Source organism: Buteo buteo, unplaced genomic scaffold (genome assembly GCF_964188355.1).
Source record: "Buteo buteo unplaced genomic scaffold, bButBut1.hap1.1 HAP1_SCAFFOLD_103, whole genome shotgun sequence".
NCBI classification, from domain to species: Eukaryota; Metazoa; Chordata; class Aves; order Accipitriformes; family Accipitridae; genus Buteo; species Buteo buteo.
In genome coordinates this window covers 239,468-256,962 of record NW_027439267.1, presented here as the reverse complement: position 1 = coordinate 256,962, position 17,495 = coordinate 239,468, and the positions used below count along the sequence as shown (strand labels likewise).

The 17,495-nt window shown below is 52.8% G+C and overlaps 1 protein-coding gene across 1 annotated transcript; it reads right to left on the bottom strand.

The window, feature by feature from the left end:
- Nucleotides 1–4,185: 4,185 nt before the first annotated feature.
- On the bottom strand, nt 4,186–15,950 carry LOC142027992 (electroneutral sodium bicarbonate exchanger 1-like). Its single transcript, XM_075022139.1, has 20 exons — nt 15,167–15,950; nt 14,575–14,710; nt 14,199–14,359; nt 13,080–13,265; nt 12,883–12,971; nt 12,593–12,750; nt 12,127–12,214; nt 11,475–11,621; nt 11,226–11,317; nt 10,718–10,892; nt 10,448–10,581; nt 9,660–9,905; nt 9,450–9,555; nt 8,354–8,515; nt 7,513–7,626; nt 7,013–7,174; nt 6,143–6,394; nt 5,268–5,336; nt 4,552–4,725; nt 4,186–4,452 (listed from the first exon to the last, which is right to left on the bottom strand). The coding sequence occupies exons 1-20, from the start codon at nt 15,282–15,284 to the stop codon at nt 4,267–4,269; spliced, it is 2,955 nt and encodes a 984-aa protein (XP_074878240.1). The 5' UTR covers nt 15,285–15,950; the 3' UTR covers nt 4,186–4,266.
- Between the last annotated feature and the right edge of the window lie 1,545 nt (nt 15,951–17,495).

Genomic DNA, 17,495 nt, shown 5'->3' with positions numbered 1-17,495 from the left:
ACATCACCTTGGTTCCTGCTGTGCAGCTGCTCGCCGTTACCAGTTTCGCAGGGTGCTGGTCAAGGTCCCTGGGCATCCCCTGGCACTTGTCTCCACGCAGCTCTCTGGTCTCCAAGATCTTCCGCCACTTCCAGGATACTTCCTCCAGCCAGGATCTTCACCTTTTCCTTCCTGGGTCCCCTCCTTCTCTTCAAGATCCCTTCTTCTTTCTGGGAACCCTTCTTTTTGCCACCACCTCTTCTTTCTGGAACCCCACGCCCCCAGTGTTCCCAATCTAAGTTGTCTATGGGAGCAGTACAATGCCTGATCAGCCTCCGAATTAAGGCTTCTCTCTCCTAGCTCGTTATTAACTGTAGGATTCGGGACATGCCACTTTTGCTTATTCCAGGTGTTACCCAAATTTACAACCAGCCCACGCTGGCTGCGTGTAGCGAGAAGCAGGCTTCTGCTTGACAGCTCAGAATCCAGTTTCAGACATTCACATGCACAGACCTTGCCACACACGTGCACCCAGTCACGTCTCGCCTGGTAACCTTCACAGTTTGAGCCAGTTTTTTGTCTACGGCCGGGCTTCAGAGGCAGGGCATGGCCACAGAAGCGCATTCCCCCCGTCAGTCTGTGAGGTGAGCAAGGGAGAGTCAATACTTGCCTGGTGAGCCTCATACCCAGACAAGCTGGGCGATCCCTCTCCTGCGACAGCCCTGGGAAAAGCCACAGCAGGGTGCTCCCTTGCCTCTGCCTAGGTCCCTGGGGTTCCCCTGCCTGCCATTGCTCCTTTGTCCTCCTCTGTGTTTGTGGAGATGAACCTTTAACCACACAACCTAACACCTACAACATCGGGAAAAAGAGAGGCTGCAGAGGGTCCAGCGGGGAAGGTCGCCGATGTCAAATGCTCTTTGTGAGAGGCAGCACACCCAGCTCACCTCCTCGCTCCTGAGCTGCTCTATCGGAAGCACTGCGTGCAGGACGCTCTGTTCAACAGGCTGTGTCTGTATCTGACTGCCTTGTCCTCGCTACAGCACCGTGTGCTGGGGGAATGCCACGGAGAGCAAGGAGGACGCTCTTTCCCCAGGAGCAACGGAGGGTGCTCAGCTGAGTGCTGCTGCAGGGGCCACAGTGGGGCAGGCAGGCAGGGAGGGGAAGGCAGGAACGAGGGAGCTGGGAGTCACCGGCCAGTCTGGGAGATGCCCCCCGAGAGGCTCGAGAACCCTGGAAGCACAGGACGAGCTTAGAGGAGGTTCAACGTGAGGCCCTGTGGTTAACCATCCCCTCCAGATCTGGATCTTCTCTGGTTCCCAAGTTACCGTGCAGTTTAACAGCCTGCTGCAGAGATCCTGACTGGGAGATCACTGTACCTCCAGGAGTTGGGGATCCACCTAACAGTTCACCGGAGCGGGTGCAGGTCTGTGCTGCACCGTACGTACGGCGTGGCCTTCAGGCTGTGTCCCTACACATGGCCCTTGGCCGCAGGATAAACGGAGCTGGTTGACTGTGACAGAGGAGCCTCCAGGCAGCTCCTGCTTGGTACCAGCGATTACGCCACCTGCGCGGCCCTGCCGTTATCTAAAGTGCAGCAAGAAGTCCGCGCGTGAACATCCTTTACGCATAGAGTTGTTTTCTTCTAAGAAAAGTTGTATAACACCGTGAATGACCAAAAGGAGGAACTTCTCCACAGGCAGGATCTGTACAGTGTGCCAAGGGAAAATCCATCTGGGGTCTGCCCAATGCTGCATGAACGCAGGGTCCCCAGCATCTGAAGGGACCTAAGATTTACTTGCTACCGAGATGCCTCTTCTTGCTGCCTGTATGCCTTCTTCCTGGCTACGTTGCCTCCCAAGATCTTGCCCACCCCCAGCCTACTGGGGAGGGGGGGAATGTTAGAGAGACAGCCTTGATGCTGTGCCAGCACTGCTCAGCCATGGCCAAAACACTGCTGTGTTATCAACAGCTTTCTAGCTACCAGTACAGAGCACAGCACTACGAGGGCTGCTATGGGGTAAAAGAACTCCAACTCAGCCAGACCCAATACAGAAGGAAAGTGGAGGAACAACAGAGGGGGCAGCCCAGGGACACAGAGCCCCCCCCAGGTCTCATCTGGCCGCTCCTGTGACCATACGGTGTACTCAAAATCAAATACCTGAAGTGCTCCCTTAGATGCAGTGTACAGCCAGGGGACAAGAAGGTGGCAGTTCTGCATTTTGCAGCTCCCAGGCTGATGGCAGAGCCAAAGCAAAAAAACCAAAACCAAAACCAAACCAACCAAGAGAGGTAAAACTGAAGCGCAGGGAGCAAATGCTTCTCTTTCACCTTAGGCCAACTGCTCGGACGCTCTCTATGCTGCCCTGCCACAGAGGGCATCCCTCTCGTACCAGTAAGAGACAGAAGAGTGAATTAAAGCCAGGACCCCAAACCAGACCAAAAACCCGGTCGTGATGAAGAAGAAAGTGGAGAATGCATCAAATATAACAGAAAATTATTTTGGACATTCCCAGTTTACATTTGGAAAAAAGAGGAAAAAAAAAAAAGCGGAGGAATTGGGTATTAAAAGAAGAGCACTGAATGATAAAGCAGTAGCAGTCCCTCTACCACTACAAACCCACACCCCCACACGCACACGTACGCACACAGACTTAACACCACCAAACTCCCATTGACTGTGACGTTCACCTCAGCTTGCTGGTCTAGAGATACTGAATGCCTGAAGCACACCAAGGATAACTGAAAACATCTGCATGGCTTTAATGGGAATCCTCCAACTGAAACAAAGCGCTTTCTCCCTCTGTCTGCGTTGGCACATCCCCGAGTCACGCTCTCGCTCCTCTCCTTCCAAGTCAAGATTCCTAAACGTGAAAAGCGGGAGTGGGGAAAGGCAAAGGGAAGAGAAAAAGAGGGAGAGCATCATCAGTGGAAGACCTGCCAGCTGCTGCTGATTCAGCCCTGTTTGGGGGACCACCCCAGCAGAGAGGAGCTGGTTTGCATGCCACGGTCCTCACTGCCTGTTCCCAGGGACAGGCTGTTTGCTCAGCCTTGCCGGCCAAAGCGTGGGAAAAGCGTAGGCGTGCACCGTCGCTTGCAGAGGAGCACGGACACGTTCGTGTGCAATCCTTTACCTTTTTCCTCCCTGGATTCAAAGGGTTTCTGTCTTCAAAGTGAGAGCCTTCCATACAGTCGTTTGTGACATTTCATCCAGGATAATAATCTCAGAAGGATCAGTCCTGCAATAAATATTTTACACAGCAATCCGTGATTATGGGAACTGATGCCACCAAGGGCATTAGCATCAGCAAGAGGAACAGCGGAGCCCTGAGAATCAAAGCTGCGCATAAGCATGGGAGGTTTTGCTGGATGAGGAGTTTTGGGAGGCAAGCTGGGGAGCTGCAGAGCAACAGCTCTGTGCAAAGGCTCTTGCTGGGGTTTAGCCCTGGTCCGGGTTCCTAAGCCACTGCTGGTACAGATCACGCCTGCAACTCCTCATGTGTAAGTATGAGGAACTCCAGCTACCGTAAAGGCGCTGATGATGCAAGGTTTGGGGGTCAAACGCGAGTGCTGCAGCCACTCTGCTTGGGGTCAGAGCCCTGCGATCACCTCCTGCAGCCCTGCCCCCGAATTTGATTTTCCCACCAAGCTGCCTGCTGGTTTCTGTGGGATGCCCCACAAAGAGGCAAGTGGAGAAAACTCTGCCAAACCCCTTCAAGCTAATCTTGCCGGGGGTCCTGGCGCTTGGTGGGGCTTTACCTGTCACTGCCTTGCTTTGGGATATCCATGTCACTGGTCTTCCCCACGTTCAGCTGAACTGAACTTGCAGCAGCAGCAGCTTCCATCGCCCTCCTGGACTCCTGAGGTAAAAAAGGGACAAATCACGTTCTCTGTCTTTGGTCAAAGCGGAGATAAGCTGAATGCCCAGCACAAACTTAGCAGTCTGCCCTCCCCTTCTGCCCCTTGGCAGCTATAGGTATTAGTGCAGCAGGGTAGAAACCGTTCACTCCAAAGGTTTTGGGGCAGGGGGATTGGGTGTTCAAAACACGATTATGAGCAAATCTTGCCAGCAGCAGCAGCAGCACCTTCTAATAATAATCATCGTAATGATAATGACCTTGGTGAAAAACGACTCGTTTTAAAAATTACACCTGTATTCAAGCGTTCAGCTCACTGCTACTTGAGGAAACAAAGGTTACAACGTGGGATCCAGGCTATTGGGATCTATTTCGATTGAGTGCTGATCTTCCCCCAACGTTTCCAGACAAGCTGTAAGAGAAACAGGCAACCTCACAGCCCGACGGAGATGTCCAGCCCCGAGGACCCAGCAAGCCTTACCTCTTCTTCTTCTCTGGCTTCATTTCTGGCATCGTCCAACTTCTTCTTCCTTTCTGGCATAAGGTCATCCAGAAAGCTGAGCTCGCGCTTTGAGAAGCAGAAATCCATCGCTTTCCGGACAAAGACGAGAGCCAAAACCTTCACGAATAAGAGGGAAGATGCGGTGAGCTCAGAGACGATGCCACCTCTCACTCCAACGCTGCAAACACCCCGCTGCTGAGCGGCGGCAGCTCTTACCATCATGGGAAAGATGATGGCGGCACGGGACACCTTGATGGTCCAGAGCAGGACGAGGCAGGTCAGCTGGATCACCGTGAACAAATGCACCTTTTGCAAGGGCACGTGCCGCAGGTAGATGAAATCCGGCTGGTGTTTCGCTGGCATCCAAAACAGCTTCAAGCGATCAAAGAACTGCAAAATAAAAGGGTAAGGTTGCCGCCTTGGGACTGCGGCAAGTTTCTGGCCCTCTCGAGACGTGGAGGCGGTTTGCAGCATCTCGCTTGCCGTCAGAAATCCTGGATCCCACCGCGTTCCTCCTGGGAGCAGCACCCATTTTCCCTTCGCTCCATCTATCAACCGGCTTGCCCCTGAGAGCTGCCCACCAAACGGCAACTATTCCGTGCCATTCCATTATTAGCATTTCTCGGCCCACTGAATCCCCCAGCGAGGATTTCCACCAGTGGCAGAAACTGCCTTCCCTTTGCACTGAATTCCCCCGCTTTCACGTAACCAAACACTGACCTGCCCTAAACCCTGAAACAGAGAGCGCTGAACTTGCCTGGTCCTCCCAGCCCTATATACCTCCTGTGCCTCCACCAATCTTTTTCTTACACAAAAGAGTTTCATTGCTTGCTCTGCAAGAAGTTTTTCCCATGCCACTGCTTTTTTCCCTGCTGCTACGGAGACAAAATACCAGGGAAACGACATGCTGCACGCTGTAAAAGAGTCCGTACCTGAATTCCTCTGAGCGACGACACACCCATGTAGAGAAAGACGCCATAGAGCACAGGCATTGGTATAAACTGGGGGGGAAAAGAGAAAAAAAAAAAAGAATGCAATCGTTTCTTTCTCCATATTGCATTTTCAGTATTACCACCCTCTTCCACAGGCACTGCCTAAAATTGCTTGAAGCCTTCCAGCTTCCATTCAGGCTTACAGATGGGTCAGGTTTTAACCATTAAAGATTTTGTGCGCACGAGTGAGCTAAGGCTCTGCTTTAGGCTGAACTTTGGAGTTACCTCTCCTCAGAATACTCCTATTTTCCAGAAAGGTTGGAGGAAAATAGGTGATTTCACCCGTGCTACCCTATGCCGCATTCTGTGGCGGTAGAAAAACACTTCTGCCTAATCTTGGGGCAACAGGCAAAGGCCACAGGCCTCCTTTTAGCCTAGAGACGAGATTACTTTGTGGGAGGAACGTGCAAGGAAGCCCACGGGGATGACCTCAGTGTGTTTAGCTCCTGGGAACAGCTGCTCCAGGGCATTTGGGGAGCAAATTGCAGCCCGTAAAGGGCTGCCTGTTTGAAAGAGAGCAGACGTGCTGGTCTCAATATGCTCAGCTGTAACCCATAAACATGGGCGGGCCTGAAAGACACCCGAAAATTCAAGCAGTTGCGTTGCTCGCTTGCCTCGAGCACACCAAACGGGGGCCCGAAGGGCTGCAAAGCCTAACCGAGGCTGGTTCCCACCGTGGGTCAAGCCCCAAGGGTTGGGATCACCCCCTCCTCCTCCGCTCCACAACTAACTACTCAGGCCTGCAGAGAGGGGACTGTTTTTCTGTAACCTCCAACAAGCTCGCGGTTGTCGGGTGGTTTGCATTTTCCTCTCACCTTTAACACGGAAGTGAAGAAGACGGAGCAGCCCATGAGCCCAAAGATCAGCAAGCCAGTGACTCTCTGCTCTCGTATCCCCAGAAACTTGGGTTGTTCTCCTGGAGCTGAGCAGTCAGACTCTACTTTGAGGCTATTCACGTGGGTGATGGACAGGACGGTCGCAGCCACAAACCAGGGCAGCCCCATCACCGAGCACACCCCCAGCATCACGGCCACCACGAAAAGGTCCAGGTGGTACCCGCATCCTTTCTGCAGGCAGGAAAACAAGAAACAGAGCATCCCATAGCACAAGAGCAAGGATAACGTCGCAAGTCAGACTCAAACCCTGCTCGAGCACAGGTCAACTTCTTCAGAATTTAAAACAAGAAATGGAAACAAGTAAGGGTGTACGCAGGCTTTGCACAAGCACCTGGCATGAAAATCTGGCAGGAGTTCAGACACAAGGGATATGGGGAGCTTGTGCGATACATACTTCTCCAAAAAAAACCCACCCACAACCCAAAACCACCAAACCGTTGTTTTCACTCACAAAGAAAATTCTACCACTTGCGAGGAAGGTGTGACTCTGAGTTATCCCTGGCAGCGCATCAAAACAATGCATTCCCCGCACCTGCTGCCGCTGCCGTTTCAAAACAAAAACGTGCTTCCATATTGCTCCAAGATTAATTTGCTCCTCCAAAAGGTTGCTCATCTGAACTGCCCTGTCACTTGCTCCCTGCATCATCGTTAATCCAGGAGAGCATCCTGCCACGCAGCCTGACCTTGTCCCAAACCAATGCCTTCAGAAAGCATCGGCAATAAGAGCTTCTCCCCAGACCTGCAGCCCAGAAGGGGCTGGGGCCGGGGTCATCTCTCGCAGGCCCTTACCTTCAGCTTGTGCTCCTTCCTGTTCACAATAACGGCACTGATCTGCTGGTCCATGAATATCAAGATGGTGCAGAGCAGAGCTGGGACGAGCGCAGCCAACACCGTCCACCAAGGGTTGGGTCCTATGGGGTTGATGAACCACCCGCGGTCGTCTCTGGTAGGCTGCAACAAAGCCCACACATCAGCATCGTCTCCCAGCCCAGGCACTCCACTGGCTTTCCTTTTCCCCTCCCTCCCTGTGTCAGAGCACCTCCCAGCCCTGGCTTCATGTCCCCCTCTCCCGTGGGCTTCAGCAGTGCCAGTCTCCTCTTTGCAAGCACCTCTAGGTACTTCTCCTGTAGGTATCTAGTTTTGGGGCCATCTTCTCGTTGCCAGGAGGAAGCAAGGCACTTGGAGGTGGAAGAGGAGATGGTCACACCACCAGCATCTCCTCCAGACTCAGCCCTGCCCTGCCCCGGCATCACCTTGTGGCACCCCCACGTGCCAAAACACCCCATTACCTTGAACGTGTGGGGGACCTGGAGCTTTGGCGATGGGATCCCAACCACAAAGTCAAGGAGCACCATGATGGCGATGGTGAGGAAAACAGCAAAGTCGCTCACCGTGGACCGTACCTGGGGCGAGAAACCAGAGGTGAAAGGGGCATGGCAAACAGGGCCGTAACGTGAGATGCAAGAGTTGCGGACATCCACAACATTCAGGCTGGTTAACCAAATCCCACCACCCCTCTGAGCACATGCAGCCTGATCCCTTGCTTAGATACTGTTGCTGTGTTTGTCCCCGTGAGATCTGGTGTCAGATAATAAAAAAAGCTTAATTAGGCGGACAAGGGTTGGTTTAAGTCAAAACCTAAAAATAATAATAATAATATTAAAAATAAGAAAAGAGATGTCTGCCACTACAGCTACACTCACAGCTACAACGGCAACAAGGCACTGAGGCATCCTTTAGTCCTCAAAAGGAACCTCCTCATTCGAATCTACTTTCCGCTCGAGCACATAATGCGCAGAAGGTAGGGAAAAAAAACCACAACCCCAACCCCCAAAACTTTGGGAAACCTGACTTCCTACTACCTGAAGAGGGGGAAAAAAAAAAAAATTAAAAAAAATCAAACCCCAAAAATCTTCAATCTGGGGCAGATCGCGAGGCAGGTGGGAAATGCTACGATGATTTTGCACTCACGGAAATGAGTGCGGGACATCCAAGCTCTTGGAGAGCTTGGCCTGCAAGGCCAACGTTTCCCAGCTTGACCATGGCGGGGCTAATACTGCTTAGTGCTCCAGGAAAGCCATTTTGGGAAACGAGTGTGGAGATGGACGCTGGCCACCATCTTCTACTTACTCTGGTTGGAAAGTAGCGGCTGGTTTTAAACTTCTTCAAGAAGCTTGACAGGGCAAAGGTGGCGAAGAAGAGGATGCAGCACCAGAGGAACACATCAGGCGTGTAGGGGCCGTCGCGTCCACAGGCAGGTCCTTGAAACTCCCCACGCAAATGCCGACATTCCTGGAGAAACAGAGCGTCAGGACACAAAGGCAGTGCACGTGCGGCAGGGAAACCTCGCGTAGCTAGGGGGTTTTGAGGATCTTGGTCCAAGATCCACGACCCTCTAACTGCTCCTGCCAATGGAGATTTATATGTAATGAGCAGCAGCAGCTGAACAAGTGACACATCGAACTATAGAGCGGAGAAACGAGATGTGAGGGGACACCATACCACGCACCCTCGGCACATCCTCTGCCTGCCATTCGAGCAATCGTGGCTAAAGAAGACACCAGAGGGGAAGGAAACACTGGAAACTCTTGGGGAGAGAGAGAGAGGGAAGAGGGAAGGAGGGCTAAAGACAACCATGGTAGGAAAGGAGGAGAAGAGACAAATCGTCCCTTCCCAGGGGAGGGCTCGCAGAACCTGGCCAAGAGGGGATGAAGGCCACCATAAGAGCCTGCCGCCCTAGGCCCGGGCTCTGCTTCCAGCAACAACAGCCTGAGAGGCTGCTCAGACATGCAAATTTATGCATGTACCTACAGACAGCACTGAACGAGAAAGCAAGGCCCAGAGTTACTAGGAACCCATTAAGGAGGCCAATTACTACCTTTCAAGCATGAACTTAAGTCCTACCTACAACTTCTACAATAATCAAACCACCCACTACTTAACCTTCCTCCCAGTCAGAAATACTGTCCGGCAACAGGCTTGAGGGGGACACTTGCTACCTACCCACAACGTTGGGGACCAGGTAGACTGGGACAAGGTGGACTCTCCTCCCGAGGACCAAGCGGTTTTAACAAACCACACGCTAGATTTAAGCAAGGACTTTTCCGAGCAGCACTAGCACAGTTTGAAGCCCATCATTCCCTGAAGGGCTCTGACTTTTGCACCATGCAAATGCCCCTGGACCCCGTGGCCGCGGCGCGAGGAAGCAGTGGCTCGGGGCACTTACGGTCACCGTGAGGTTTTCCCAGGCGATGCCAGACACGTTGATCCCGTTGCTCGCCCAGAAACGCAGCGTTTCGTTGCTGGGATGGGTCGGTGCCTCACACTTACAGCTGGGAGGAGAGAAGCCAAGACAGGGGTAAGGGAAAGGCGATGGAGGTGCAGCCCGCAGCTCCTGCCAAGGGGCAGCAGCTTTCTCAGGGGGAAAAAAACCCACTAGTAGCTGGTGAGGAAGTCCAGCTTGCTGTGCATGTGCACAGGGTAGGTGTCTCGCAGGTGACTCAGCTTCTCCAGAGCCTCGTAGATGAAGATGATGCAGATGAGGGAGGCAAAGGCTTCTTCCGTGAAGCGGGTGACGTAGCACACCAAACAGCTGGCATCGGTGGCCACCAGCACTATGCACAAGAAGGCGGTCCACAGCCCAATGCACGCCCGCAGAGACAGATAGGAGAGCGTGTACTCCCTGGGAAAGCAAAATGAAACAAAGGCTGCAAAGGCCAGCAAGAGGCCCTGAGACATGCCTGCCTTCGGGGAAAACAGGGAGCAATTCTGGAGCGTGTCAAGGCTGCGGATGGGAAATGCAGTTTCCATGTACTACTACAGAGAGCCTCGGGACTGTGGTGCAGGGTGTAGACCCACAGGAGGAGAGGCCAATTATTTAGTTACCACTGTTGAACAAGGATCTTGTGTTAACACCTTGGAGGCTGCTTGAGGTCAGGTCCCTCTTGGGCCAGGTGGTGTTCTCCCACATCACCCTGATGCCCTGACACTGAAACCAGCTGGGTTTGCACCCAGTCACCTGCTGCCAGCAAGCTGGGGCTTAATGATAAACCTTATGGCAATAAGGGTGGTTTATCTCCCATCAAAGCCATAGCAACAAAAGGACTGTCACTAAAATCTAGCAACTACCCCTAAGAAACAGAAAAGCAAAGCAAAGCATCTTTTCTCCATCACTGCCCCCTTCTGAAGGCTCTCGCAGCACCCAGCTGCGGCAGCCAGCCTTACTTGCAGAATTTGTAGAGGATCTTCTCAAACACGAGGACGGGTCCGGTGCTGCCGAGGATGGTGAGAGGTTGGCCGGCAAAGAGGCAATACACCACGCCGGCCATGGACGCGCCCAGCAGCGACTCCATGGCACTCTGTCCGGGGAAGAGAGGCAGCCGTGAGTAAATAAATCGTTAGGGAGAAACAAAAACCAAAGCCGATTCACTGCAGCGAGGACTTTGGCCTGACTTTTATCCTCCCCCATGCCCCCCAACAGAGAGACGTGCTCACTATCTGGCCATTGGTCGCCTCCCCCAGCAGTCCCCCAAAGGTGATGACAGGGGACATGCAGGCACAGTAGAGGAAGAGGAAGGACGCCAGGCACTGCAGGCTCAGACCATCCCGGAAGTCGCTCCAGAACCACGGGGCTTTCCGCTTCACGTCCAGGGTCAAACCTCCAAAGAGCCTGCAGGAAGGAAAAAGAAGAGAGTCTGTTCTCTTGGAGGAACACGGTGACTTTGCTTTGCTGCAGAAGGGCAATCAGAAGCACGGAGTCACTTTCATGGCTAAAAAGAAGCACTCTCCTTCCTCCCAAATCAAGGAAACCTGCGTGCAATGGTGATGGCTGGGGCTGAGCCCAGCTGCCCAGATCTCCCCCCTGCCCAGCCCAGGGGACCAAGCTGGCAATGCGGAGCCCCTTCGTTGAACCAGCTAACCCCAAAGACCTGCTAGAAGGGAGGGTGCATGCTCAGATTTGAGAAGCAAACAGAAAAAAAACCCAAACTATTAAAGCTCCCACCTTCCCGTCCGCTGCAGTTCAGGGCCACTGTGTTTCTCCAGCGTGCTGTGAGAAGCACTGTCGTCAAGAGCTCCTGGCATCTTCCTTTTTTCCTGTTAAAATGGAAGTAAGATAAAGCTATGGACTTGTAACCGCTGGCTTGTTTTGCTTCTGGTCTGGCTCTGTGACTGTGTCAGAGTGGGACCTTGTGAATTTGGGCCCCTGAACAGCATCCCCAGCCGTCCCGCCCGTCCCCCTCGCGCCTCCCACCTGCGAAGGGATGTTTTTCGGGGGCTCGATTCGGATCGATGGATCCCACTCTCCTGGCGGCAAGACCGTGACCTGATCCAGAAACTCGTCGATGCCAGCCACGAGGTCAGCCCCGTTCTTGGCTTTATAGGCAACATCACGGAAAACCTGCCAATAGAAGACAACCTGGTGAGAGGACAACCCAGCTCGGAGGTCCTAACCAGTGCAATAAGCTCTTGGCTAAACGCAAGGCTTTTTCCCCAAAATTTCCTGCTGGAAAGGGCAGGAAATACTCCCCCAAAAGGAAAAATCTGTGCGTCAGGGCATTTGTAATCATCTCCCCCACGAGGCCCCCGTCCCCCATGGCACACCATACCCTTCTGCTTAAAGAGCAAGAGAAGTTTGACTGGCCCTGGCAATGCCACCACTGGGGACAGCGTGCTGGGGACCCCGGCAAGAAGGATGAGGTGCAGGATGCACCCCGGGTGGGATTTCAGCCTCCAGGATGTGGGGTGATGCAAATCTGCGTGTTCGCTTCGGGGTGAGAAAGAGGGCTGGGCTATTTGGAGAGCTGCGGGCAGCTGGGACAGCAAATCCTCTTCCTCACTACTTCAGAGACAGGGAGAGCTGAAGAAAGGCAAAAATGACCCGGAGCTATCTCATCTTGTCGCACCTCATCTGTCATGATAGTGGCCATGGACCTGCCGATCTCATGGTACTGATGGGCTTTTCCTTCTGGTCCAAGCAAAACAAACAGGAACCTGGGCAAGAAAAACAAAATGAGAGAGAGAAGAAGGTGTCCTTGCTCCAAGAGCACCCAAGGAAAGCCCTGGCAGCTCCCAGCCCGGAGCGTGGCTCAAGACGGGACACGTAGGCTCAGCGACGCCACGATGAATTTGAAATTCTTCAAAACCGACGGCAAATTTCATTTGGGGGCCAACTTTCATTACAATTGGCCGATGGGTTTAAAAGCTACAGCAGGGAATGGAGAAATGAAGGCGAGGAGATGCGGGTGGGGGAAACGTGCTTGCTCCCCCTCCCACTCGCCTTGTTCCCTTGGGACACCAAACTGATGCCTGCAACTCGATCTTTGGTTGGGTGTCTTTTTTACGGAAAAAATTTGCGCTTCTCATTCGCACCTTGTTGGGATGGGAACTTCCGTCATGCCCGAGAGGAGGACAGCCGGGCTCAGGCGGACAAATGCCACGATGGGCTGGTGAAGGAAATCCAGCTCTCCTACGAGCACGTTGGATGCTTCAGCCCCGGTGGGAATTTTCTTCATGAAGTGCAGCTCCGCCTGGGCACGACAAGCGATTTTCAGGCAATTACCCCAAAAGCAAAGCCCACAGCGCTCTGCAGCACACTCTCCAGCCAAGTTTGCAAGAGCAAATCTGGCCCTAAAGGCGTGAGAAAGCTACGAGTGTCTCACCTTGCTTAAATCCGTTGCTCTGCTCTCAGGGTTCACCCCATCTTTAGCTTCTGCAGCGGTGGGAGAAGGACAAGAGGTGATTGTTTGGGCTGGTAGGAAAAAGAAAGACACTCAGAAAGATGGACGAGGAGCAACTGGGACGCTTCTCCTTTGCCCGGACAAGTCTAATGGGGCCACAGCCCTGCAGAAAGCCTCACCTGGCTTGTAGAGGAGGTGCAGGTCTGACTGCCTCTTGCTCACATCAGCAAACGAGCAGACAGCGGGCAGAAGGTTGGTTGTCTTCTCGTTCTGATGGTGGTGCTTCCTCAAAAGGACTTCTCGAACTTGCGCCCGCACGTGCTCGTCAAACTCCGTGGACTGTTCTTGCTGGGCCAGGATCGTATCTGAGGATGGCAAAGGGAAACAAAGCCATCAGAGCAGAAACCCCAACAAGTCCCGACCCCCAAAGCCCCCAGGGAAGGCTGTGCCACACAGGCTGCACCCTAATGCCGGCTCAGCCTTGCATAGCAAGGCCTTTTAATAATGTTCAGCCTTTGCAGCCAAAACGAGAATTTTCTTCTGCTAAGAAACATGGCATCCAAGTGCTTATTCATCATTCCGCTAAGATAAATATTTCCCATTCTAAATGACGCAATTTTCTTGCCCAACCTGGCCTTCTGACTCTACACGTTCACCCAAATTATAAGCGATCTATAGCACAGACGTTCCCAGAGCTTCCCGTGCTGATGGAGTGCAATTTGCCGAGCCCAGGGAGAAACGTGCTAAGAACGGCTCCGACTTCTCCAGCCCTTGAAAGGGCTGAATGGAGACCTGCCGCCAGTCAAAGCTAACTTCTCCAAAGCGGCTTTTGCAATTAACTTCAAGTATCTTCCCCACAGAAATACACTGCTTGGTCATCGCCAGATAAACTCTGCCTTAAAACTCTTACATGCTGGATCTTAAGGCAAAAGCAAAAAAAAGAATGCGAGGAAACAGCTTGTAAGAAATAGTTCCTTTAAGGAGGTTCAGCTCTTACGCAGACTCTGTATTTCTAAGAGCAGCCTGCTAAGCCCTGACACACGCTCCTTTTTGGCTGCAGAATATTCTCTAGTGGCTTCTCCAACCCCACAAACTGCTTTCAAAAGGATCCCGCATTGGAATAAAAAAACGGTGCGACTGTTGCATGCCCAGTCTACATCCAAAAACAGCTCATGAGAAAAACACAGTGGCACTTCTGGAAAAGGACGTGCCATTGGGGCAGGGTTTGATTTGGGAGTGAAGAGCACCGTGGCGAGCTGAGCTCGGCCGTTCCCGGAGGGATGCAGCGCCCATGGTACCTGCAATCTCTTCGATGCTGTTGGCACAAATGTCCAGCAGCACCGACCCGTTGCTGATGCAGCTCCTCAGCTCGGAGAGGCTGTGCAAGGACAGCGTGCCAACGTAGGGCTTGCTCCAGCGCTCGCCGCCATCTTCCACGTCCTCCTCAAACTTCAGCCACCTGCGGACATCGGGTGCGATCAGCCCCATTGCAAGAAAACAGCCCCAGCTCTGCAACCCCTTTGACAGAGCCACGGGGTGGCAAGAGGAGAAGGCTCCTCGTGCCGCCACCTGCAGCTGCAAAAGCTTCGCATCCTGGAGAGGAGAAAGCAGAGCCCACGGGCGCTGCCGGTGCAGGGACTCCTCTCCCACCGCAGCCAAGCAGCAGGGATTTACCTTGCCGTTTCCTTCCACTCGCCATCTCGGCCCTCTTTTACACAGATCTCATCCAGCTCGGAGAACAAGTGGTGAGGGAGGTGCTGCTCATCCTCCTTGCTCCTGAGAATGAACTGCACCCGCTGGGACGGGGAGCCTGGGGGCAGAAGGCAAAGACCCATCCCGTTACCGCGCCTGAACACAGCTCGTCACGCTCACGTGCAAAGTGGCCATCAGCACCAGTGCAGCCATAAACACTGGGCTGGCCCCTCTCCTCTGCATCTGTCTGGGCTTGCACAGAGCCGTGGAGAAGGAGAAGCATCTAGTCCACCTCTGCATGAGGATGGGCTGCTTTCCTTCCCCACATTGCCATTTTTAAAGCCAGGATCCCTCTAAGGAAGACGAGCCTAAACCCATTATGCATTTAACTGCATTAAAAAAAACACAAACAAAAAAAAACAACAAAAAAAAAGAAAACTTGGGAAAAAGAGGGTGTTGCTCAATACGGCCACTTTCCCTCGGAAGAACAGCAACTCACTCAAACTAGCCACGGGGACCTGCTTGCAGAAGGCCCCAGCGCCCACGTTGCCCCCAGGAGTTTAGCAAATGCCGCGGTGGGACTTACAGTGGTAGCCCTGCTCCATCGGGGCAGAGTCCTTCTCCCGTTCCCCTTCCCGATGCTTCTGGCTGTGGCGTCGGTGATGCCGGTGGCTCTGCCTAACCAGTGGCATCCGCGCGCCCACGTACAGGGTCCGGTGGCCTGCGAAAAAGCAGCGGTTTTTGCAGCACTCTCGGCATTGCGGCAATGGTTGAGGTGGCCGGTGCCTTGCTAAGCCACGGTTATATATCCCAGGAGCAACGCCAGCTTCCCTGAATGTTATTTTCACTGGACCTCCTTTTTTCCAAGCCTATTTTACTCGAGCTTTGCAACAACACAGCAACAACAAGTGTTGGCTCTGGGTCATCTAAAAGTGCCCCCAAAGTATTGGACCTCTTCTCAAATTCCAGCTTCGGCTGGACAACACTCAGACTTGCTCATTAAGCAGCAACACAAGCTAATTATTTTCAAAATCTCTGTATGGCACGAGGCGACAAGAGACGATCAAATCAGTCCCATCGTAATGAACTCCAGAACAAAAAAAGAAAATCACAGCCCCGCGTCTGCAGCCCTGAAATGATTCTCCTGACCTCTCCAAGCCAGGAGCAGCCTCTGCGAGAAAAAAAGCCGTGAATTATCGAGCCCTGTGGCTACAACTCACACCGTGGCCTCCCGGGGGGCTTTTTCCCTCCGTTTAAAAAGCCGTAATAGTAAAAAACGTGACAATAACTGTGCTGCTTCATTGAGAAGCGCGGCACGTTTTGCTGCACATGATGTGACACCCGACAAGGCACACAGGAGAGACTTTGTGCAATGGGAAAACACGCTGGGCTGGTGGCTCCTCTCCCAGGATCTCAGCAGAGACTCACCTTCCAACTCCTCCTCCTCATAGCGAACACTGACAGTGTTGCTCCTTCTTCCCCGGTCAATCACTGCCTCCTCGTCATGTCTCTGTTTAGCAACGACAAGAAGGGAAAAGTTGGGGCTGGGGGTGGAGAGCTCCCTTACGTCCTCCCAGCCATCACCCACCCCTGCGTCCACGCGAGTCCACGAGCCATCACGCCTCTACGTGCCGCCTCCTCCTCCTTCAGGCACAGCCCTAAAACCACGGACTTGTAGGAGGTTTTCCTTCCCATACGCAAATAAAACAGCCCATAACATCACCTCTACTGTATACCACGAGAGTCTGGACGTCTTTAATACAGCAGGAGAGGGATGAGTGTTTCAGACCAAAAAAACCCACCTCCTGCTTTGTTCTTGAGGTTCCTGTCTAAAAAAGTGATTTCCAAACTGGAAAAAAACCAACCCCAACCCACAAAACTGCACTTTTGAGCCCCGGCCGTGCTACCTGTAACTCTTCCAGAAGTGTCATTTTGTAACCCCCGTTTGGGTTCATCCTCACGTCAGTCACTGGGTTTCGGGGACAACTGAACCTCCAGGTCAGTCAGGGGGCCTGATTCCCCAGGGACTGATGGAGTAGCCCTCACGGGAGGAGCTAAGTGGCACCCAGTGTGCACCAACTCCAGAGACACAATAGGGACCATTGTGAAATCACAAGCTATGATGCGGATCCAGGCAGCTACTTAAAGCCATGCACCCCTAGAGCCTTCCCGCTTGGAAAACTTAGTGCCTGGGGAGAAGCCAGCTCTGCTTGGAGCAAAAACTCTCCAGAACAGAGAAACTTCCTGCATGAGAGGTGTCAGGCTCAAAAGTGTGCAGAAGGAAAACCCTTCACAGGCTCGTTCACCCTCCTGAGAAGCAAAGCCCACTAGCAGCATCATGTTTTCTCTCTTTTTCTTTCTAACAGTAGAGCTGAAGCTCTAGCATCCTGAGGATAACAGGAGGCACAAATACGGTAGGGAAAAAGAATATCTTATTGGATCAATGGGTAGATTCAGAAAAAAACCCTGCTACACAGTAGTTTATCCTGGCTGCTAGCTAGAACCGAGAAGACTGTTTTTTCCACCTGGGTCAACAGTTCCGGTGAAACATACTACCCGCCTAGGACAGCTGCATCTGAGGAACAAGAATTAGTTATCTGCAATACAAGGAATAACAATGAGTCATTTAGTGCCATGATATTCATCAGGCTGCACAGAGAAACAAGAGACAAATGCATTTGAATAACCATGTCTTGTGTTACGTTTTAACCACTTAACATTCCGTGAGAAATAGCCCAAGAGCTCAAGAAGAAAGAGCAGCAAGGCAGGAGACAGGTGAAAGCCTAGAGCGCCAGCTAGACGGAATGAAAGACCCTTCCAGCAACAACAGCCTGAGAGGCTGCTCAGACATGCAAATTTATGCATGTACCTACAGACAGCACTGAATGAGAAAGCAAGGCCTG